The sequence below is a fragment of the Agelaius tricolor genome, unplaced genomic scaffold, assembly GCF_023055355.1.
Source record: "Agelaius tricolor isolate 1412-34295 unplaced genomic scaffold, bAgeTri1.0.p SCAF_109, whole genome shotgun sequence".
Lineage (NCBI taxonomy): Eukaryota > Metazoa > Chordata > Aves > Passeriformes > Icteridae > Agelaius > Agelaius tricolor.
Window position 1 is genome coordinate 25,214 of NW_027269369.1, and position 22,490 is coordinate 47,703.

Here is a 22,490-nt window from a genome sequence, read left to right on the forward strand (position 1 = left end):
AGCCCCCCGGCGCCGCCGGGGCCCCCGGCAAGGCCACGTACCAGCGGGAGCCGCGGCAGAGCTGGGACTCGCCCGCGCTCAACAACGACGTGGTGCAGCGGCGCCAGTACCGCATCGGCCTCAACCTCTTCAACAAGTGAGGGGCTGGGGGGGTTTGGGGGGCTGGGGGGAGCTGGGCTGGACGTGGGGTGGGGTCTGGGGGTCCGGCAGCGGGGCCATGCGGCGCTGCCGCGGTCAGCAGGGGAAGGGTGTGGTGGGATTGTTGGTGATGCCGTGGTGAGGGCACAGGGATGTTCTAGGTGAGCCTATGGTGATGTTCCAGGTGAGCCTATAGCAAGGACGGGGGGATGTTTGAGATGACCCTGGAGAACCCCAAAATGACATTCTAGAGTGAAGTTCTAGGTGAGCCTATAGTGAGGCCAGGGGGATTTTCCAGGTGACCCTATAGCAAGGATGGAGTGATGTTCCAGGTGACCCCATAGCGAGGTCAGGGTGATGTTCTAGGTGAGCCTGTAGCAAGGATGGGGTGATGTTCTAGGTGACCCCATAGAACCCCACAATGACATTCTAGGTGACCCTACAGTGAAGTTCTAGGTGACGTTATAGCGAGGGCAGGGTGATGTTCCAGGTGAGCCTATAGCAAGGACAGGGGAATGTTTGAGGTGACCCTGGAGAACCCCAAAATGACATTCTAGGTGACCCTACAGGGAAGTTCTAGGTGAGCCTATAGTGAGGGACAGGGGGATGTTTGAGGTGACCCTGGAGAACCCCAAAATGACATTCTAGGTGACCCTATGGTGATGTTCTAGGTGAGTCTATAGCGAGGGCAGGGTGATGTTCTCCAGGTGACCCTGTAGAACCTCACAATGATGTTCCAGGTGACCCTATAGCGAGGACGGGGTGATGTTCCAGGTGACCCTGGAGAACCCCACAATGACATTCTAGGTGACCCTACGGTGATGTGCCAGGTGACCCTATAGCAAGGACAGGAGGATGTTCTAGGTGACCCTGTAGTGAGGTCAGGGTGACGTTCCAGGTGAGCCTATAGCAAGGACGGGAGGATGTTTGAGATAACCCTGGAGAACCCTACAATGACATTCTAGGTGACTCTATGGTGATGTTCTAGGTGACCCTATAGCAAAGATGGGGTGATGTTCTAGGTGACCCTGTAGAACCCCACAATGATGTTCTAGGTGACCCTACGGTGAAGTTCTAGGTTATCCTACAGCGAGGACAGGCGGACGTTGGTGGCCCTGGAGAAGGGCGAGGTGGCCTGGGTGGCCCTAGGGAAGGACAGGGTGGCCGTGGTGCCAAGGACAGGGTGATGTTTGAGGTGGCCCTGTAGAACCCCACAATGATGTTCTAGGTGACCCTATGGTGATGTTCTAGGTGACCCAGTGATGATGTTCTAGGTGACCCAGTGATGGTGTTCTAGGTGACCCTTTGGTGATGTTCTTGGTGACCCAGTGGTGATGTTCTCAGTGACCCTATGGTGATGTTCTTGGTGACCCAGTGATGGTGTTCTAGGTGACCCTTTGGTGATGTTCTTGGTGACCCTATGGTGGTGTTCTAGGTGACCCAGTGGTGATGTTCTTGGTGACCCAGTGGTGATGTTCTAGGTGACCCTATGGTGGTGTTCTAGGTGACCCTATGGTGGTGTTCTCGGTGGCCCTTTGGTGATGTTCTCGGTGGCCCTATGGTGGTGTTCTAGGTGACCCTATGGTGGTGTTCTAGGTGACCCAGTGGTGGTGTTCTTGGTGACCCTATGGTGATGTTCTAGGTGACCCAGTGGTGATGTTCTTGGTGACCCTGTGGTGATGTTCTAGGTGACCCAGTGCTGATGTTCTTGGTGGCCCAGTGGTGATGTTCTAGATGACCCTATGGTGATGTTCTTGGTGACCCTATGGTGGTGTTCTCGGTGACCCTGTGGTGATGTTCTAGGTGACCCTATGGTGGTGTTCTCGGTGACCCTGTGGTGATGTTCTAGGTGACCCTATGGTGGTGTTCTCGGTGACCCTGTGGTGATGTTCTAGGTTGATCTACAGTGCCATTTTAGGTAGCCCTACAGTGAAGCTCTAGGTGGCCACATGGTGACATTCCAGGTCACCCAATGCTCAAGACGTGACAGCGTTCCAGGTGACCCTTTAGGGAAGCAGATGTCACCTGAGGTGACCCCATAGGTGACCAGGTGGCCCTAGAGCCGGGTGCAGGTGACGTTCTAGGTCACTCTACAGCCAGAGTGACCACCATGGCTGACCACCATGGCTGACCACCATGGCTGACCACATGACTGACCACCATGGCTGACCACATGGACCACCATGACTGACCACACGGCTGACCACCATCACTGACCACCATGGCTGACCACCATGGCTGACCACCATCACTGACCACCATGGCTGACCACCATGGCTGACCACCATGGCTGACCACCATGGCTGACCACGCCCCCCCACAGGAAGCCGGAGAAGGGGATCCAGTACCTGATCGAGAGGGGGTTCCTGTCGGACACGCCCGTGGGCGTGGCCCACTTCATCCTGGAGCGGAAGGGCCTGAGCCGGCAGATGATCGGCGAGTTCCTGGGCAACCGCCAGAAGCAGTTCAACCGCGACGTCCTCGAGTACGGGGGGACACCTTGGAGATGGGGGGGACAGAGGAGACACGCCAGGGACAGGGGGACACCTTGGAGACGGGGGGGGACACCTTGGAGATGGGGGGGACACGCCGGGGACAGGGGGGACACCCTGGGGACAGGGGGGACACACCAGGGCTGGGGGGGACACGGCAGGAACAGGGGGTCACACCAGGGACAGAGGGGACACACTGGGGACAAAGGGGACACGCCAGGGACAGGGGGACACCTTGGAGATGGGGGGCACACGCTGGTGATGGGGGGGACACACTGGGGACAGAGGGGACACGCTGGGGTTAGGAGGGGACACCTTGGAGATGGGGGGGAAACACAGGGGACAGGGGGACACCCTGGGGATGGGGAGGACACAATGGGGATGGGGGGACACGGCAGGAACAGGGGGACACGCCAGGGACAGGGAGGACACACTGGGGATAGGGGGGACACGCTGGGGACAGGGGGACACCCTGGGGTTAGGAGGGGACACACTGGGGACAGAGGGGACACGCTGGGGATGGGGGGGACATGCTGGGGACAGGGGGACACTCCAGGGACAGAGGGGACAGGCCGGGGACAGGGGCAGCCCCCAGACCCATCCCGGCCGCGGGGTCTCGGCAGCTGCGTGGTGGACGAGATGGATTTCTCCGGGATGGAGCTGGACGAGGCCCTGCGGAAGTTCCAGTCCCACATCCGGGTGCAGGGGGAGGCGCAGAAGGTCGAGCGCCTGATCGAGGCCTTCAGGTGAGGGGTGGGTCCCTGTCCCCATGTCCCCATGTCCTCATGTCCCCATGTCCCCATGTCCCTGTGTCCCCATGTCCCCATGTCCCCATGATGTCCCCATGATGTCCCCATGATGTCCCTATGTCCCCATGTCCCCATGATGTCCCCATGTCCCCGTGTCCCCATGATGTCCCCATGATGTCCCTATTTCCCCATGTCCCCATGGTGTCCCCATGTCCCTATGTCCCCTGTCCCCTGTCCCCATGTCACCACTGCATTGCCCCTGCCACCAGCAGCACACAGTGGTCACCATGGGGTGGCGTTCTAGGTCATTCTATGGATTGAGGGGGGACACAAGGGGGTGGTGGCACCTGTGGGACATGGGACCATTCTAGGTGACCCTACAGACTGGCAGGACATTGGGTGGTGGCCCCTGGACCACAGGGTGACATTCTAGGTGACACTTTGGATCAAGGAGGGGCCATGGGGGTGCTGGCCCATGTTCTAGGTGACCCTATGGATTGAGGGGGGCCATGGGGGTGGTGGTGGCACCTGTGGGACCTGGGGCTCTTCCAGGTGACCCTACAGACTGGCAGGACATTGGGGGATGTTCTAGGTGACCCTGTGGGCTGGCAGGACACTGGGTGGTGGCTCCTGGACCACAGGGTGACGTTCTAGGTGACTCTATGGATTGAGAGGGGCCATGGGGGTGGTGGCCCACGTTCTAGGTGACCCTGTGGGTCAAGCAGGGGCCAAGGGGGTGGTGGCCCACGTTCTAGGTGACCCTATGGATCAAGCATGGGGGTGGTGGCCCATGTTCTAGGTGACCCTATGGATTGAGAGGGGCCATGGGGGTGGTGGCCCAGGTTCTAGGTGACCCTGCAGCCATGGGGGTGCTGCCCCACACTCAGGGGGTGCAGAGGCCGTGGGGCACCGTGACCCCATGGGCCGTGGGGGTTGTCCGCCCCGCAGCCAGCGCTACTGCGTGTGTAACGCGGCCCTGCTGCGCCAGTTCCGCAACCCGGACACCATCTTCATCCTGGCCTTCGCCATCATCCTCCTCAACACCGACATGTACAGCCCCAGCGTCAAGGCCGAGCGCAAGATGAAGCTCGAGGACTTCATCAAGAACCTGCGAGGTGAGGCCTTGCCAGAGCCCTCTGACAGCTCCTGGTGTTCCCCAGGATGGGACACGGGCTCTAGAGCAGGGCTGGGTGCCCCAGGTTCTAGAGCAGGGCTGGGTGTTGTTTGGTCTTGAGCTGGCCCAGGAGTTGTCGGTTCTGGAATAGGGTCAGGTGTTCTGGGTTCTAGGATGGAGCTGGGTGTTGCAGGTTCTAGATTGGACACACGGGCTAGAGCAGGGCTGGTATGTCCAGGGGTCTAGAGCAGGGCTGGGTGTGGTGGGTTCTAGAGCAGGGCTGGGTGTTGGATGCTCTAGAGTTGGCCCAGGAGTTGTCGGTTCTGGAACAGGGTCAGGTGTTCTGGGTTCTAGGATGGATCTGGGTGTTGTGGGTTCTAGATCGGACGTGGGGGTCTAGAGCAGGGCTGGATGTGGTGGGTTCTAGAGCAGGGTTGGGTGTTGGATGCTCTAGAGTTGGCCCAGGAGTTGTTGGTTCTGGAATAGGGTCAGGTGTTCTGGGTGGCCATGGGTGTTGTGGGTTCTAGATTGGAAATGGAAATTTGGGGGGAAAACTGAATTTGGGGGGGAAAAAAGGGAATTTGGGGGGGAAAAAAGGGAATTTGGGGGTGGGGAAGGGGCACAGCTCAGCCTCCTTGTGCTTGGCCTTTATCTGCTCCTGGAATTTAAGAAAAACACGGGAATTTGGGAAAATGGGGGGAAAAAAGGGAAAATTCAGGGTCCCTTTTGGGGTCAGGTTTGTTTTTTAGGCTCAGTTTTGGGTTTGTAGGCTCAGAGTGGGCCCGGGTTCTGGGGCGGGTCCAGGGTTGAGGGCTCTGGAATGGGAGCAGATGTAGCAGGGCCTAGAGTGGGTTCAGGTGTTGCGGGTTCTGGAGCAGGTCAGGGTGTCAATGGTTCTAGATCACATCTGGGTATTGGGGCTTCTAGAAGGGCTCTGGGCATCACAGGTGCTGGAGTTGGGCTGGATGGTGCAGGTTCTAGAGTGGGCCCAGGTATTGCAGGTTCTGGAGCAGGTCATGGAGACAAAGGTTCCAGAGCACACCTGGCTATTGGGGTTTCTAGAAGGGGTCTGGGTGTCACAGGTGCTGGAGTCGGGCTGGGTGTCATGGGTTCTAGATCGGGCCCAGACGCCGTTGGGTTCCAGGCACACCCATTAGTGCTGAGTTCTGGAGTTGGACGTTTTGGGTTCTAGAGCAGCACCGACTGTTGTGGGCTCGTGAGGGTGGAGGTGCTGTGGGTTCTGGAGTGGTTCTAGAGCAGGGCTGGGGCGATGTGGGTTCTAGAGCAGCTCCAGATGCCATTGGGTTCCAGACACACCCATTAGTGCTGAGTTCTGGAGTTGGACTTTTTGGGTTCTAGAGCAGGGTGGGGGGTTGTGGGCTCGTGAGGGTGGAGGTGCTGTGGGTTCTGGAGTGGTTCTAGAGCGGGGCTGGGGTGATGTGGGTTCTAGAGCAGGTCCAGATGCCACTGGGTTCCAGACACACCCATTAGTGCTGAGTTCTGGAGCTGGATTCTGTTTTGGGTTCTAGAGCAGTGCCGGGTGTTGTGGGTTCATGGGGTGGAGGCGTTGTGGGTTCTGGAGTGGTTCTAGAGCGGGATGGGGTCGTTGTGGGTTCTGGAGTGGTTCTAGAGCAGGGCTGGGTGTTGTGGGCTCTGGAGTGGTTCTAGAGCAGTGCCGGGTGTCACGCAGGGGTGGACAATGGCGAGGACATCCCCCGGGACATGCTGGTGGGCATCTACCAGCGCATCCAGAGCCGCGAGCTGCGCACCAACGACGACCACGTGTCCCAGGTCCAGGCCGTGGAGCGCATGATCGTCGGCAAGAAACCGGTGGGTCTGCTCGGGGGGAGGGGGCGGGGCCAGGTGACCCATGGGGGCGGGGCCAGGTGACCCCGTGGGACAGGTTCTAGGCCACCCAAAGGAGACATTCCAGGTGACCCTGCGGTGGGGAGGATGTTCTAGGCCACCCATGGGAGATGTTCCAGGAGATCCTGTGGGATGTTGCAGGTGGCCCCACGGGACAGGTTCTAGGTGATCCCATGAGACAGGTTCTAGGTGACCCCATGGGGAGATGTTCTAGGTGACCCCATGGGGAGATGTTCCAGGTGGCCCAAAGGACAAATTCCAGGTGACCCATGGGGGATGATCCAGGTGACCCATGGGGGACATTGTATGGGACCCATGTGGGACATGTGGGGGACACTCAAAGTGACCCATGTGGGACATTTGGGGTGACCTTGCAGTGACCCACGTGGGACATTTGGGGTGACCCTTGAAGTCAAGATGTCACATGGGACATTTGGGGTGACCTGTAAGGGACACTCGAAGGGACTCATGTGTGACACTTGAAGTGACCCATGTGGGACATTTGAGGGTGACCCTTGCAGTGACCCATGTGGGACATTTGGGGTGACCCTCGTGGGACATTTGGGGTGACCCATGTGGGACATTCAGGGTGACCCTTGCAGTGACCCATGTGTGACACGTGGGGTGACCCTTGAAGTGACCCACATGGGACATTTGGGGTGACCCACGTGGGACATTTGGGGTGACCCTTGTGGGTCATTCAGGGTGACCCTTGAAGTCAAGATGTCACATGGGACATTCGGGGTGACCCTTGCAGTGACCCATGTGGGACATTCGAGGTGACCTTTGGGGGGCATTTGGGGTGACCCACATGGGACATTTGGGGTGACCCATGTGGGTGGGACATTTGGGGTGACCCTTGAAGTCAAGATGTCACATGGGACATTCGGGGTGACCTGTGAGGGACACTTGGGGTGACTATTGAAGTGACCCACATAGGACAGTTGGGGTGACCTTGCAGTGACCCACATGGGACATTTGGGGTGGCCCATGTGGGACATTTGGGGGTGACCCACATGGGACATTTGGGGTGACCTGTGAGGGACACTCAAAGTGACCACATAGGACAGTTGGGGTGACCATGCAGTGACCCACGTGGGACATTTGGGGTGACCTTGCAGTGACCCATGTGGGACACTTGGGGTGACCCACGTGAGACATTTGGGGTGACCCACATGGTACATTTGGGGTGACCCATGTGGGACATTCAGGGTGACCCATGTGTGACACTTGGGGTGACCCTTGCAGTGACCCTTGTCGGACATTTGGGGTGACCCATGGGGACACTCAAAGTGACTCATGTGTGACACTTGGGGTGACCCACGTGGGACATTTGGGGTGACCCACATGGGATATTTGGGGGTGACCCATGTGGGACATTTGGGGTGACCTTTGGGGGGCATTTGGGGTGACCCACATGGGACATTCGGGGTGACCCTTGAAGTGACCCATGTGGGACATCTGGGGTGACCCGTGGGGGACATTTGGAGTGACCTGTGAGGGACATTCAAAGTGACCACATAGGACAGTTGGGGTGACCTTGCAGTGACCCATGTGGGACATTTGGGGTGACCCTTGTGGGACATTTGGAGTGACCCATGTAGGACATTCAGGGTGACCCTTGAAGTTAAGATGTCACATGGGACAGTTGGGGTGACCCTTGTGGGACATTTGGAGTGACCCATGTAGGACATTCAGGGTGACCCTTGAAGTTAAGATGTCACATGGGACAGTTGGGGTGACCCTTGTGGGACATTTGGGGTGACCCTTGAAGTGACCCACATGGGACATTTGGGGTGACCCACATGGGACATTGGGGGTGACCCTTGCAGCGCCCCAGCTGTGACACTTGGGGTGACCCACATGGTACATTTGGGCTGACCCACATGGTACATTCGGGGTGACCCTTGCAGTGCCCCACGTGTGACATTCCAGCTGACCCAATGGCGCCACGCTCCGTGTGCCCCCGCTGAAGCTCCAATGCCCCCATCCCCACCCCGGGGTGGCTCTGGGGTGTCCGTGGGTCCGTGTCCCACTGTCCCAGCTGTGACCCCCCCTGCCCACTGTGGCTGTCCCCAGGTGCTGTCCCTGCCCCACCGCCGCCTGGTCTGCTGCTGCCAACTCTACGAGGTGCCCGACCCCAACCGGCCCCAGCGCCTGGGGCTGCACCAGCGCGAGGTTTTCCTCTTCAACGACCTCCTGGTGGTGAGCGGGGGGTCCCGGGGGGGTCCCGGGGTCGGGGGGGTCCCAGGGTCGGGGTCCCTGGTGACGCCCTGGCCTCGGCAGGTGACGAAGATCTTCCAGAAGAAGAAGATCCTGGTGACCTACAGCTTCCGGCAGAGCTTCCCGCTGGTGGAGATGCACATGCAGCTCTTCCAGAACGCCTGTGAGCCCCAAAGAACTCTGTGGGACCCCGCAGCACCCCAAAAAACGCTACAGCACCCCATGGGACCCTACAGCACCCCACAGAACCCTGCAGCACCCCAAAGAACTCTGTGGGACCCCGCAGCACCCCAAAAAACCCTGCGGCACCCCAAAGAACCGCACGGGACCCCACAGCACCCCAAAGAACCCCACGGGACCCTACAGCACCCCAAAAAAACCCACAGCACCCCAAAGAACCCCACAGGACCCCACAGCACCCCAAAGAACCCCACAGGACCCTACAGGACCCCAAAAGAGCCCTACAGGATCTCAAAGAACCCCGCAGCACCCCAAAAAACCCCACAGCACCCCATGGGACCCCACGGGACCCCACAGCACCCCAAAGAACCCTACAGCACCCCACAGAACCCCACGGGACCCTATAGGACCCCAAAAGAGCCCTACAGGATCTCAAAGAACCCTACAGCACCCCAAAGAACCCTGCAGCACCCCAAAGAACCCCATGGGACCCTACAGCACCCCAAGAAACCCCACAGCACCCCAAAGAACCCCATGGGACCCTATAGGACCCTCTGGGACCTCCTGCTGTGCCCCCCCCCCCGTCCCTTTCCCCCCCAGATTATCAGTTTGGGATCAAGCTGGGTGTCCCTGACCCTATAGGGGTGTCCCTGACCCTTTGGGGGTGTCCCTGTCCCCATGGGGGTGTGTCCCTGACCCCCCTTTCCCCCCCAGATTACCAGTTTGGGATCAAGCTGGGGTTGGTGACACTGTGGGGGTGTCCCTGACCCCATGGGGGTGTCCCTGACCCCATGGTGGTGTCCCTCACCCCCATTTTCCCCAGATTACCAGTTTGGGATCAAGCTGGGTGTCCCTGACCCCCATTTCTCCCCAGATTACCAGTTTGGGATCAAGCTGGGTGTCTCTGACCCCCATTTCTCCCCAGATTACCAGTTTGGGATCAAGCTGCTGTCGGCGGCGCCGGGGGGCGAGCGCAAGGTGCTGATCGTGTTCAACGCCCCGAGCCCCCAGGACCGGCTGCGCTTCGCCAGCGACCTCCGAGAGTCCGTGGCCGAGGTGCAGGAGATGGAGAAGTACCGGGTGGAGGGTGAGCGCTGCTGGGGCACTGGGAGTGCTGGGAGGGCACTGGGAGTGCTGGGAGGGGCACTGGGAGCACTGGGAGGGCACTGGGAGTGCTGGGAGGGGCACTGGGAGCATGAAAACGGGCACTGGGAGCACTGGGAGCATGAAAATGGGCACTGGGAGCGCTGGGAGGGACACTGGGAGCACTGGGAGGGGCACTGGGAGTGGTGGGAGAGGCACTGGGAGCACTGGGAGGGGCACTGGGAGCATGAAAATGGGCACTGGGAGCGCTGGGAGTGCTGGGAGGGGCACTGGGAGCACTGGGAACACTGGGAGGGGCACTGGGAGCATTGGGAGAGGCACTGGAGGCACTGGGAGGGGCACTGGGAGTGCTGGGTGGGGCACTGGAAGAATGAAAATGGGCACTGGGAGCGCTGGGAGGGGCACTGGGAGTGCTGGGAGGGACACTGGGAGCACTGGGAGTGCTGGGTGGGGCGCTGGGAGCATTGGGAGAGGCACTGGAGGCACTGGGAGGGGCACTGGGAACATCAAAATGGGCACTGGGAGCACTGGGAGGGGCACTGGGAGGGCACTGGGAGTGGTGGGAGGGGCACTGGGAGCACTGGGAGCACTGGGAGGGGCACTGGGAGCACTGGGAGCACTGGGAGCATGAAAATGGGCACTGGGAGCGCTGCTGGGGCACTGGGAGCATTGGGAGGGGCACTGGGGAGGGACACTGGGAGTACTGGGAGCACTGGAAGCACTGGGAGCACTGGGAACATCAAAATGGGCACTGGGAGTGCTGGGTGGGGCACTGGGAGTGGTGGGAGAGGCACTGGAGGCACTGGGAGGGGCACTGGGAACATCAAAATGGGCACTGGGAGTGCTGGGAGGTTACTGGGAGCACTGGTCAGTCACTGGGAGGGCACTGGGCCGTTACTGGGAGGTTACTGGGAGCACTGGGAGGGGCACTGGGAGGGACACTGAGAGTACTGGGAACACTGGGAGGGACACTGGGAGCATTGGGAGAGGCACTGGGAGCATGAAAATGGACACTGGAAGCGCTGCTGGGGCACTGGGAGCACTGGGAGCACTGGGAGCACTGGGAGCACTGGGAACATCAAAATGGGCACTGGGAGCACTGGGAGGGGCACTGGGAGTGGTGGGAGGGAGACCGGGAGCACTGGGAGTGCTGGGAAGGACACTGGGAGCACTGGGAGTGCTGGGAAGGACACTGGGAGCACTGGGAGTGCTGGGTGGGGCACTGGGAACATCAAAATGGGCACTGGGAGCACTGGGAGGTTACTGGGAGCACTGGGAGGGGCACTGGGAGGGACACTGGGAGTACTGGGAACACTGGGAGGGACACTGGGAGCATTGGGAGAGGCACTGGGAGCACTGGGAGGGGCACTGGGAGTGGTGGGAGGGAGACTGGGAGCACTGGGAGTGGTGGGTGGGGCACTGGGAGGGACACAGAGTACTGGGAACACTGGGAGGGACACTGGGAGCATGAAAATGGGCACTGGGAGCACTGGGAGGGGCACTGGGAGTACTGGGAGGGAGACTGGGAGGTCACCGGTGTCACTGGTCTGACTGGGGGGTCCCTGGTGTCACTGGTGGTCACTGGTGTGTCACTGGTGTCACCGGTGTCCCCCCAGCGGAACTGGAGAAGCAGAAGGGCGTGGCGGGGCCTCGCGGCGCGGGGCATTGGGGACACTGGGGGGTTATTGGTGGTTACTGGGGTGTCACTGGTGTCACTGGGGGGTGTCACTGGTGTCACTGGTGTCACTGGTGTGTCCCCCCAGCGGAACTGGAGAAGCAGAAGGGCGTGGCGGGGCTGCAGGGCGCGGGGCATTGGGGACATTGGGGGTCACTGGTGTTACTGGGGTGTCACTGGTGTCACCGGGGGGTGTCACTGGTGTCACTGGTGTGTCCCCCAGCGGAACTGGAGAAGCAGAAGGGCGTGGTGGGGCCGTCACTGGGGTGTCACTGGTGTTACTGGGTGGTTATTGGGGTGTCACTGGTGTCACTGGGGGGTCACTGGTGTGTCACTGGTGTCACTGGTGTCACCGGTGTCCCCCAGCGGAACTGGAGAAGCAGAAGGGCGTGGCGGGGCCGCGGGGCGCGGGGCATTGGGGACATTGGGGGTCACTGGTGTAACTGGGGTGTCACTGGGTGGTTACTGGGGTGTCACTGGTGTCACTGGGGGGTCACTGGTGTTACTGGGTGGTCACTGGGTGGTTACTGGTGTGTCACTGGTGTCACTGGTGCCATCCCCCAGCGGAACTGGAGAAGCAGAAGGGCGTGGCGGGGCCGCGGGGCATTGGGGGCACTGGGGGCTCATTGGTGGTTACTGGGGGCTCATTGGTGGTTACTGGGGTGTGTCACTGGTGTCACTGGTGTGTCACTGGTGTCACTGGTGCCATCCCCCAGCGGAACTGGAGAAGCAGAAGGGCGTGGCGGGGCCGCGCGGCGCGGGGCCGCCCCGGGAGGCGCTGAACGGGCTCAGCCGCAGCTCCCTGGAGGAGGCGTTCGGGGCCGAGGGGCTCAAACGGAGCGCGCTGAGCAGCTCCCTGAGGGACCTGTCCGACAGCGGTGAGACTGGGAGCACTGGGAGCACTGGGACAGACTGGGACAGGGACTGGGAGAGGGACTGGGATGGACTGGGAGAGGGACTGGGAGAGGGACTGGGAGCACTGGGAGAGGGACTGGGAGCACTGGGACAGACTGGGACAGGGACTGGGAGAGGGACTGGGATGGACTGGGAGAGGGACTGGGAGAGGGACTGGGACGGACTGGGAGAGGGACTGGGAGGCACTGGGAAGGGCTGGGAGAGGGATTGAGAGGGACTGGGAGGGACTGGGAGCACTGGGACAGACTGGGATGGACTGGGAGAGGGACTGGGACGGACTGGGAGAGGGACTGGGAGAGGGACTGGGAGCCACTGGGAGCCACTGGGGGGCACTGGGGGCACTGGGATGGACTGGGAGGGGGATTGAGAGGGATTGTGTGAGACTGGGAGGGACTGGGAGAGGGACTGGGAGCCACTGGGAGGCTCTGGGGAGCACTGGGACGGACTGGGAGGCACTGGGAGCCATTGGGGGGGACTGGGACGGAGTGGGAGAGGGACTGGGAGGGGGATTGAGAGGGATTGGGTGAGACTGGGAGCACTGGGAGCCACTGGGAGGGGGATTGGGAGGGACTGGGATGGACTGGGAGGGACTGGGAGCGGTCGGAAGGGGCTGGGGGGACTGGGAGGGCACTGGGAGGGGCTGGGAGGGAGTTTGGGGTCTCCACGGGGGGAGTTTGGGATCCTCTGGGGGGTTTGGGGTGTCCATGGAGGGGTCTGGGGTGCCCTGAGGGATTTGGGGTTTCTGGGACACTTTGAGGTTCCTGTGGGGTGTCCTGGAGGATTTGGGGTGCCCTGAGGGATTTGGGGTCTCCTGGGGGGATTTGGGATCTCCTGAGGGATTTGGGGTGCCCTGGGGGTCTCCCCTCACTGTTCCCCCCCCCCCAGGCAAGCGGGGGCCGGCGGAACAGCGTGGGGTCCCTGGACAGCACCATCGAGGTGAGGGGACAGGGACACCCCCGAGGGCCACCCCTGAATGGGACACCCCTGTCACACCCCCGAGTGCCACCCCTGAATGTCACACCCCTGTCACACCCCTGAGTGCCACCCCCTGAATGGGACACTCCTGTCACGCCCCTGAGTGCCACCCCTGAATGTCACACCCCTGTCACACCCCTGAGTGCCACCCCGTGAATGGGACATCCCTGAGTGCCACCCCAAATGTCACCCCAAAATGTCACACCCCTGTCACACCCAAGTGCATCCCAGTGCCACCCCTGAATGTCACACCCCCAATGCCACACCCTGAGTGCCACACCCCCAATGCCACACCCCAATGCCACACCCTGAGTGTCACCCCGAGTGCCACACCCCCAATGCCACACCCCTGTCACCCCCTGAGTGTGACACCCCCTGACTGTGACACCCCCTGACTGTCACCCTCTGACCGCCACCCCTGAATGCCACCCCAATGCCACACCCAAACCCCGCCCACTTTAGCCCCGCCCCCGGATGACAAACCACGCCTCATTTTGAAAGGGGGCGTGACCTGGATGGATGGGGCGGGGCTTCTGCACGTTCTGGGGGTGGGGCCAACCAGTGATGGCTGCTCTCCTCCACCAATGGCAGCTCAATTTTGCCTTGGGGGCGGGGCTAGATTCGGGAGGCGTGGCTTTCACACGGAATGGGCGGGGCTGACCCTACCGATGGGAGGCGCCAAATCCACGGCTAGTGAGCGGGGGGCGTGGCTTTCGCCGTGCTGACCCCGCCCCCTTTCAGGGCTCCATCATCAGCAGCCCCCGGCCGCAGGCGCGGGGGGGGCCCGGGCGGGCCGGGGGCCGCTCCCGAGGGCGGGGGCTACAAACCCCCGGCCCGCCCGGTCTCCAACTCCTCGTCCTTCCTGGGCTCGCTCTTCGGCAGCCGCCGCGGGAAAGGCCCCGCCGGGCCCCCCCCAGGCGCGGGGGGTCCCGCTTCGGCCTCGGCCTCCTCATCCTCGGCGTCTTCCTCGCATCACCACCACCACCCTCCGGCGGCCGCCGCGCCCCCCGAGGGCCCCTCCAAGCTGCAGGCGCTGCACGCCCAGTACTGCCACGGGCCCGGGGGGGGCTCTGCGGGCGCGGGGGGCGGCCCGGGCCCTCCGCCGCCGCCCCCGTACCCGCAGCAGCCGCCGCCCCCCAGCCGCCCCGCGCCCCCCCCCGCCGCTGCCGGCCATCGCCGCCGGGGCCCCCCCGCGCTTCCACGGCGGGCCCACCCCGCCGTTATCGGCGCCCCCCCAGCAGCACGGCCCCCCCCGGCGGCGGCTTCCCCCCCCCGCACCCCCATTACACGCTGCACCGGCCCGGCAAAAGGGGGGGGGCTCCCCCCGGCGCCCCCCGGCAGCCGCTGTCGCCGCTGCCCCTGTACAGCCCCGCGCCCGCGCACCACGGGCTGTCCCACGCGTACCCCCCCGGGCCCCCCCCCGCACCACCACCCCCCGCCGCCCCCCGCCCCCGCCAAGCACTTCGTGTTCGGGGGTGGCGGCGGGGTGGGGGGGGGGCCCGGCCGGGGGGGCTCTGCGGGGAGGGGGGCGGCGGGGGGGGCGCGGCGCCGCCGCCCCCGGTCGCCCATCACCACCATCACCACCATCACCACCACCCCCACGCGCCCCCCCCACTCGCCCATCCCCCCCCACCCTTCCTACCCCCCCCCTGCCCCCCCCATCGCCCCACACCCCCCTCAGCCCCCACTCGCCCGCCGGCCCCCACCTCGCCCCTGGCCCAGGCCGGCCAGGGCCCCCCCAAACCCAAGGGGGGGAACCGCATCAGCACGGTGGTCTGAGCGCCCCCCCCCCCCGCCCCCTCCGCCGCCGCCCCCGGCCTGCTGGACGCGGTGGTTATTTTTGTAACCCCCCCCCCCCAATCCCTCCATGTCCCCCCAAAAAAACCCCCCCAAAAAACCAAAACCTGCACGTGGCTCGTGTTTGGCTGCTCCCGCCCCCCCCACCCCACCGGGAGCGAGGAAAGGAGGGAGGGGTCTCTGCCCAACCCCCCCCCCCCCTCTAAACCATCCCGGGGGTCCGGCGGCGATGCTGCCCCCCCCCCCCCCCCCCAAAATCCCCCCCTCCTCCCCCCCGTTCCCAGCTCAGGCTGAATGTCACACGGCACTTTAACCTCCCCTCCCCCCCTCCTCCCCCCGCCCCCCCCCCGGCCGCCTGGGGTCCCCCCGGGGGTTTTGGGGTTTTTGGGTTTTGGGGGGGGTGTCCCAGGCGGCCGGGCCCCCCCGGGGAGCCCCCCAGGCACCCGCATGCGCCCGCGCCGGGCCCTGTATATAAGAGACGAGACTGTATATTTGATGCTTCATAAACGGACCGGCCGGCCCCGCCCGCCAGCGCTTCTTTGGGGGGGGGGACACGGCTATGGGGGCTATAGGGGATGGGGGGGGACACGGCTATAGGGGATGGGGGGACACGGCTATAGGGGCTATAGGGGATGGGGAGGGACACGGCTATAGGGGCTATAGGGGATGGGGGGGGGACACGGCTATAGGGGCTATAGGGGATGGGGGGGGCAGGGGGCTACAAGAGACGGAAAGGGGGACAGACGCCTATAGGGGCTATAGGGGATGGGGAGGGGACACGCCTATGGGGGCTAAAGGGGATGGAGGGGGACACGTCTATAGGGGCTATAGGGGATGGGGGGGGGGACACGGCTATAGGGGATGGGGGGGACACGGCTATAGGGGCTATAGGGGATGGGGGAGGGACACGGCTATAGGGGCTGTAGGGGATTGGGGGGACACGCCTATGGGGGCTATAGGGGATGGTGGGGGGAACATGCCTATGGGGGCTATAGGGGATGGGGGGGGGACACGTGTATAGGGGATGGGGGGGACACGCCTATAGGGGATGGGAGGGGACACGGCTATAGGGGCTATAGGGGATGGGGGGGGACACGGCTATAGGGGCTATAGGAGATGGGGGGGACACGGCTATAGGGGCTATAGGGGATGGGAGGGACACATGCCTATAGGGGATGGGAGGGGTGGATACGCCTATAGGGGCTATAGGGGATGGGGGGGAACACGGCTATAGGGGATGGGGGGGTGGATACGCCTGTAGGGGCTATAGGGGATGGGGGGGCAGGGGGATTGAAGGGGTCCAGGAGGTATAGGGGATGTAATAGGGATTGTGGGGGTTCTAGGGGGCTATAAGGGTCCTGGTGGTTATACAGCCTATGGGGGTTATAGGGGCGATGGGGGCTGCAGGGGTCCTGGGGGCTATAGGGGCTATAGGGATCATCAGGCTGTGGGGGTTATGGGGAGCTATAGGGGATTATAGGGGCTATGGGGCCTATAGGGATCCTGGGGCTGTGGGGGTTCTGGGGGGCTACAGGGGTCCTGGGGGTTATGGAGCCTATGGGGGCTATGGGGATCCTGGGGGTTATGGGGGCTATGGGGGCTATAGGGGTCCCGCAGGTTATGGGGGCTATAGGGATCATGGGACTGTGGGGGTTATGGGGGGCTATAGGGGTCCTGGGGGACATAGGGGCTATGGGGACTATAGGGATCATGGGGCTGTGGGGGTTTTGGGGGGTTATAGGGGATTATGGGGGCCATGGAGGCTATGGGGGTTATAGGGGTCTTGGGGGTCTTGGGAGCTATAGGGTCTGTGGGGGCTATAGGAGCTATGGGGGCTATAGGGGTCCTGGGGGCTATAGGGGTCATGGTGGCTATAGAGGTCCTGTGGGTTCCAGGGGTCCTTTGGGTTATAGGGGTCCTGGGGGCTATAGGGGGCTATAGGGGTCATGGTGGCTATAGAGGTCCTGTGGGTTCCAGGGGTCCTTTGGGTTATAGGGGTCCTGGGGGCTATAGGGGCCGCAGGGTTTATAAAGGTCCTGGGGGTCCTTAGGGGCTGCAGGACCATAGGAGATACAGGGGTCCTGTGGGGTCCAGGGGGTTCCATAGGGGTGGGGGTCTATAGGGGTCCATGGGGGTCCTGGGAGTCCATAGGGGTCAGTGGGGGACTCCAAAGGGGTCCTGGGAGTCTATATAGGGTTCTACAGGATCCATTAAGGTCCCTGGGGATCCTGGGGAGTCTATAGGGGTCTATAGGGTCGATGAGAGTCCCAGGGGGTCTGTATGGGTCTATAGGGTCCATGGGGCTCCATAGGATCCATGGGGGTCTCTGGGAGTCCATAGGGGTCTATAGGGTCCATAAGGGTCCCTGGGGCTCCATAGGGGTCTATAGGGTCCATAAGGGTCCCTGGGGCTCCATAGGGGTCTATAGGGCCCATGAGGGTCCCTGGGGCTCAATAGGATCCATAGGGGTCTATAGAGTCCATAGGGGCTCTATGGGATCCATGAAGGTCTCTGGGGGTCCATAGGGGTCTATAGGGTCCATGGGCTCTCTAAGCTCCTTAAAGGTCCCTGGGGGACCATAGGGGTCAATAGGGTCCATAGGGGTCTATAGGATCCATGAGGGTCCCTGGGGGTCGATAGGGGTCTATAGGATCCATGAGAGTCCATAGGGGTCTATAGGGTCCATGGGGGTCTCGAGGAGGGCGTGGAGGGGTGGAGAGGCGTGGCCATCAGGGGGCGTGGCCTCAACAAACCCCGCCTCTCCGCGTGGCCCCGCCCTCCCCGAGGCCGCCGGGCGCGCATGCGCCGTGCGTCCCTTTAAACGTGCACAACAAGTCCCGGCCCCACCGCTGACCCAGCCGCGGAGGCGAGCGGTGCCGTGGATCCCTCCGCTGCGGACGGGGCGGAGACTGAGGACTATTTCTCCGTCCCTCATCCCGCCACACCGCCTCCTGCCACCCAGGCCGCGGCAGGGAGGCTCCGGTGCCGTTCTGCCCTCTCGCTGTTGCCGTCCTCGCCGGCGGGTCGCGGCGCTGTGGCGGCGCTCCGCGCCCGTTCCGGTCCCGCGGCGGAAGGACACGCGGGACTCAGAGCACCGCCCGGGGCGGCGTGCGCGGCCGCGCCTGCGCAGTGCGCGCGTGCGCGCGGGCGGGGGGCGGGCGGCAGGAGGAGGAGGATCCAAGATGGCGGCGGCGGCCCGGCCGGGGGGACCGGGCAGGCCTGGGCTGTGAGGCGGGCGGAGCGCGGGGCGGCGGGGCTGGACGGGCCGGAGAGGCGGCGCAGGGGCCGCGGAGGGGCCGGCGGGTCGGCGGAGCTCGCGGGCGCTGTCTTGACCCCCCTTTCCCCGCGGCTCGGGGCGGGGGGGGGCGGCCCGCGGCCTGTGAGGGGGCGGCGCGGGGGCGGCGGGGGCCTCCATGGCCCCCCTGAGGGGGTCCCGGCGGGCAGCCCCGGAACCCCCCGCTCCCCTCGGTGCGAGGGATGGAGGAGGGGGAGCAGCAGCGCGCAGGGGGCGGCTGGCCCGAGTGGGGGCCCGGCCCGGGGGGGTCCCCGCCGTGGGCACCCCCGCCGCCGCCGCCGCCCGACGGGGACGAGGAGCCCAAGCGGGGCCGCGGCGCGGAGTGGGGGGGCCCGGAGCCCTCGGGGGACGCGGGGCCCCCCCGGCCGGCGGCCGCGCCCCCCAAAGCGGCGGGGGACGAGAAGGCCGCGAACGCCCCGCGGCCCCCCCGGACCGGGGCCGAACCGCGGGCTAAGGGCGGGGGGGGACCCGGTAAAGGAGCCGGGGGGCGCCCCCCGGGCGAGGAGCGGAGCCCCCGCAAAGCCCCGAGGAGCGCGGGGCCCGCGGCGGGGAGCGGCCCGGAGCCGAGGACAAGGCCCGGCGGCCCCTCGGGGGTCCCCGCGGCGGCGGGGCCGGCCCGGAGCCGCGCGGGGAGTGGGGGTCGCCGTGGTTGGCGGCAGAACCGGAGCCCCCCGAGGACTTTTTGCCTCCCCCGGAGTGTCCCGTGTTCGAGCCCAGCTGGGCCGAGTTCAGCGACCCCCTGGGTTACATCGCCAAGATCCGCCCGATCGCCGAGAAAAGCGGAATCTGCAAAATCCGACCCCCGGCCGTGAGTATTTTGGGGGGTTCCGGTGGGGGGGAATTGGGGATCCCCTCGCTCTGGGGGCCCAGGGGGGGCTCGGGTCCTCCCCGGCGTCCCTCGGGTGTGGGGTCGGGGTCGGTGCCCCCCTCCCCCAGGACAGAGTTGTCCCCTTGGTGGGGTCATTTGTGAATTTTGGGGCGGTGGGAATCGCCCCCATTCCCCCTTTTGTGTGTTTATTTCCCGGGGGGAGGAATGGATATTTTCTATTTTTGGGGTATAATTGGATTTCTTTAGTTTAACGGGGTTATTTTGTGGTGGGATTGATTGCCCCCATGGGGGTGGCACGTTCTCACTTGAGGGGGGGGGGATTAATTCTTCTCCTCCCCCCCCGGGGTAATTTCTAATTTAGGGGTTTAATTCCCCCTCCCCCCCAGAGTAATTTCTAATTTAGGGGTTTAATTCTCCCTCCCCCTCAGAGTAATTTCTAATTTAGGGGGGGATAATGACCCCACCAGCGGGGGTAATTAAGGGTAATTAATCCTCAATGCTCCTGCTGCATTCTCGGGGGGGAGGGGAGGGGAAATACCCCGGGGGGGGGGGGGGGGGGGGGGCAGTTATGGGTTTGGGGGGGGGGGGAGGGGTGACCCAAATGTGGGGAGGGGGGCGGGGGGGGGGGTAAATGCCCCCTCCCCCATTTAGGAATAACCTCGGCGTGGGGGGGGGGGGCGTGTGGGTTTCCCCAGATATGGGGGGGGGTCCCGGATTTTGGGGCGGATTTTGGGGGGTCCCGCACAGCCCAAACCTGGTGGTGGGGGAGGGGGTTCAGAGCCCCCCCCCCACACCACACCACCCCCCCTCTTCATCTCCGGGGGGAGACCCGGGGGTGTCCCCGGGGGGGGGTCCCGGTGTCCCCCCCCCCCCCGCGGCCTCACAACAACAACAGTGCCAGGGCCAATATGGCGCCAGCGCCGAGCCTTTGTCTGCGGCCGCGGGGGGGTCCGGCCGCTCCGGGGGGGGCTCCCGGCTCGCCCAGCGACCCCCGGGGCACCGGGGAGAACCGGGGGTGGGCACTGAGTGTGGGGGGGGGGGGTTGGGGTTCATCCGCCGCCTGCCCCCCCCCAATCCCCACCGACCCGCGCTGCGCCCCCCCCCCCCCCTCCACCTTCCCCATTTCCCGGCGTGTTTCGTGTTTTGGGGGGGCTGGGGGGGGGTCCCTTTGTCACCCTGGCCGGTTTGGGGGGGTCCTGGTGGATGCGGGGGGGGCACAGAGGCTGGGCTGAGCCGGTCCCCCCTGCTCCGTGAGGGAGAAGCTTCCGGGAGGGCCGGGCCGGGCCGTGCTGGCGTCACCGGCCCCGCGGGGCACCCCCGGTGTCCCCCCCGGTGTCCCCGTTCCCCCCCGGTGTCCCCCCCCGGTGTCCCCGTCCCCACCCCGAGGGGGGTGGCCCGAGGTGGGGGAGACACCGGGGGAGCCTCGAGTTTGGGATGGGAACCCCCCGGTTTCACCCCAGGCTCCACCAGGGCTGAGCTTCCTGTGGGTGCTGACCCCCCCATCCCGTCCCCCAAATTTGGGCTGTGTGCCCCAGATTTGCCCCCCAAATTTGGACTATGCCCCCCCAAATTTGGGCTATGCCCCCCCAAATTTGCCCCCTTAATTTTGCCTCTGTGTTCTCTGTACCGCCCCCAAATTTCTCCTTGCCTGTGCAAGACTGGGATGAATGTGGCTGCTGACCCCCCCTGCCCCCCAAAATTTGGGCTGTGTGTCCCAGATTTGCCCCCCAAATTTGGGCTATGCCCCCCCTAAATTTGCCCCCTTAATTTTGCCTGTGTGTTCTCTGTGCCCCCCCCCCCCCAAATTTAGGCTGTGCCCCCCAAATTTGGGCTGTGTGTTCTCTGTGCCCCCCAAATTCGGGCTGTGTGTCCCAAATTTGGGCTTTGTGTTCTCTGTGCCCCCCAAATTTGGGCTATGCCCCCCCAATTTGGGCTCTGTGTTCTCTGTGCCCCCCAAATTTGGGCTCTGTATTCTCTGTGCCCCCCAAATTTGAACTGTGTGTCCCAAATTTGCCCCCCCAAATTTGGGCTCTGTGTTCTCTGTGCCCCCCAAATTCTTCCTTGCCCGTACAGGACTGGGGGGGCCATGGCTGCTGACCCTCCCAAATTTGGGGTTTATCCCCCCTGAAATTGGGGTTTTTCCCTCTGAATTTGGGGTTTATTCCACCTGAAATTGGGGTTTATTCCCTTCAAATTTGGGGTTTATCCCCCCTGAATTTGGGGTTTATTCCTCCCAAATTTGGGGTTATTCCCCCTGAATTTGGAGTTTATTCCCCCTGAATTTGGGGTTTATTCCCTTCAAATTTGGGGTTTATTCCCCCTGAATTTGGGGTCTCTTCCCCCCAAATTTGGGATTTATTCCCCCTAAATTTGGCATTTATCCCCCCTGAATTTGGGGTTTATCCCCTCTGAAATTGGGGGTTTTTCCCTCTGAAATTGGGGTTTTTCCCTCTGAAATTGGGGTTTTTCCCCCTGAATTTGGGGTTTATTCCCTCTGTAATTGGGGTTTATTCCCCCTGCATTTGGGCTTTATTCCCCCCGAATTTGGGCTCTATTCCCTCCGAATATGGGGTTTATTCCCTTCAAATTTGAGGTTTATCCCCTCTGAATTTGGAGTTTATCCCCCCCCAAACTTGGGCTTTATTCCCCCCAAATTTGCCTTTATCCCCCCAAACCTGGCCTTTACTCCCCTTTTCCCCCGTGGAGCTCCCAGGGCTGCCCTGTCCGTACCCCCCTGGGCTGGGGGGGTTCCATGGCTGCTCCCCCCCCCTCCCCACTGTCTCTGTGGGCTGGGGGGGTTCCATGGCTGCTCCCCCCCCCTCCCCACTGTCTCTGTGTCCGTCTGTCCATCCCTGACCCCTCCCTTGCCCCCCCCAGGACTGGCAGCCCCCGTTTGCTGTCGAGGTCGACAACTTCAGGTTCACCCCCCGCATCCAGAGGCTCAACGAGCTGGAGGTGAGTGAGGAGGGGGGCTGATTTTGGGGGCTGATTTTGGGGCTGATTTGGGGGCTGATTTTGGGGCTGATTTTGGGGCTGATTTTGGGGCTGATTTGGGGCTGATTTGGGTGATTTTGGGGCTGATTTTGGGGCTGATTTGGCTGATTTTGGGGACTGATTTTGGGGCTGATTTGGCTGATT

The 22,490-nt window shown here is 63.3% G+C and overlaps 2 protein-coding genes across 2 annotated transcripts in view; both read left to right on the forward strand.

Annotated features, from left to right (window-relative positions):
- LOC139586224 (IQ motif and SEC7 domain-containing protein 2-like) overlaps positions 1-15,754 on the forward strand; it is a 39,921-nt gene extending 24,167 nt beyond the window's left edge. The window contains 13 exon segments of the mRNA XM_071419454.1: positions 33-136; positions 2,462-2,623; positions 3,254-3,376; positions 4,328-4,494; positions 6,184-6,323; positions 8,439-8,564; positions 8,646-8,745; positions 9,688-9,849; positions 12,258-12,425; positions 13,349-13,392; positions 14,173-14,217; positions 14,219-15,073; positions 15,075-15,754. Coding sequence (XP_071275555.1) covers positions 33-136; positions 2,462-2,623; positions 3,254-3,376; positions 4,328-4,494; positions 6,184-6,323; positions 8,439-8,564; positions 8,646-8,745; positions 9,688-9,849; positions 12,258-12,425; positions 13,349-13,392; positions 14,173-14,217; positions 14,219-15,073; positions 15,075-15,434 — 2,556 coding nt within the window. The 3' untranslated portion in view covers positions 15,435-15,754.
- A 2,951-nt stretch (positions 15,755-18,705) lies between these two features.
- The window catches only part of KDM5C (lysine demethylase 5C), a 57,008-nt gene continuing 53,223 nt past the window's right edge, over positions 18,706-22,490 (forward strand). Inside the window, exons 1-3 of the mRNA XM_071419455.1 lie at positions 18,706-18,944; positions 19,001-19,331; positions 22,230-22,307. Coding sequence (XP_071275556.1) covers positions 18,706-18,944; positions 19,001-19,331; positions 22,230-22,307 — 648 coding nt within the window. The remainder of the gene's footprint in view (positions 18,945-19,000; positions 19,332-22,229; positions 22,308-22,490) is intronic.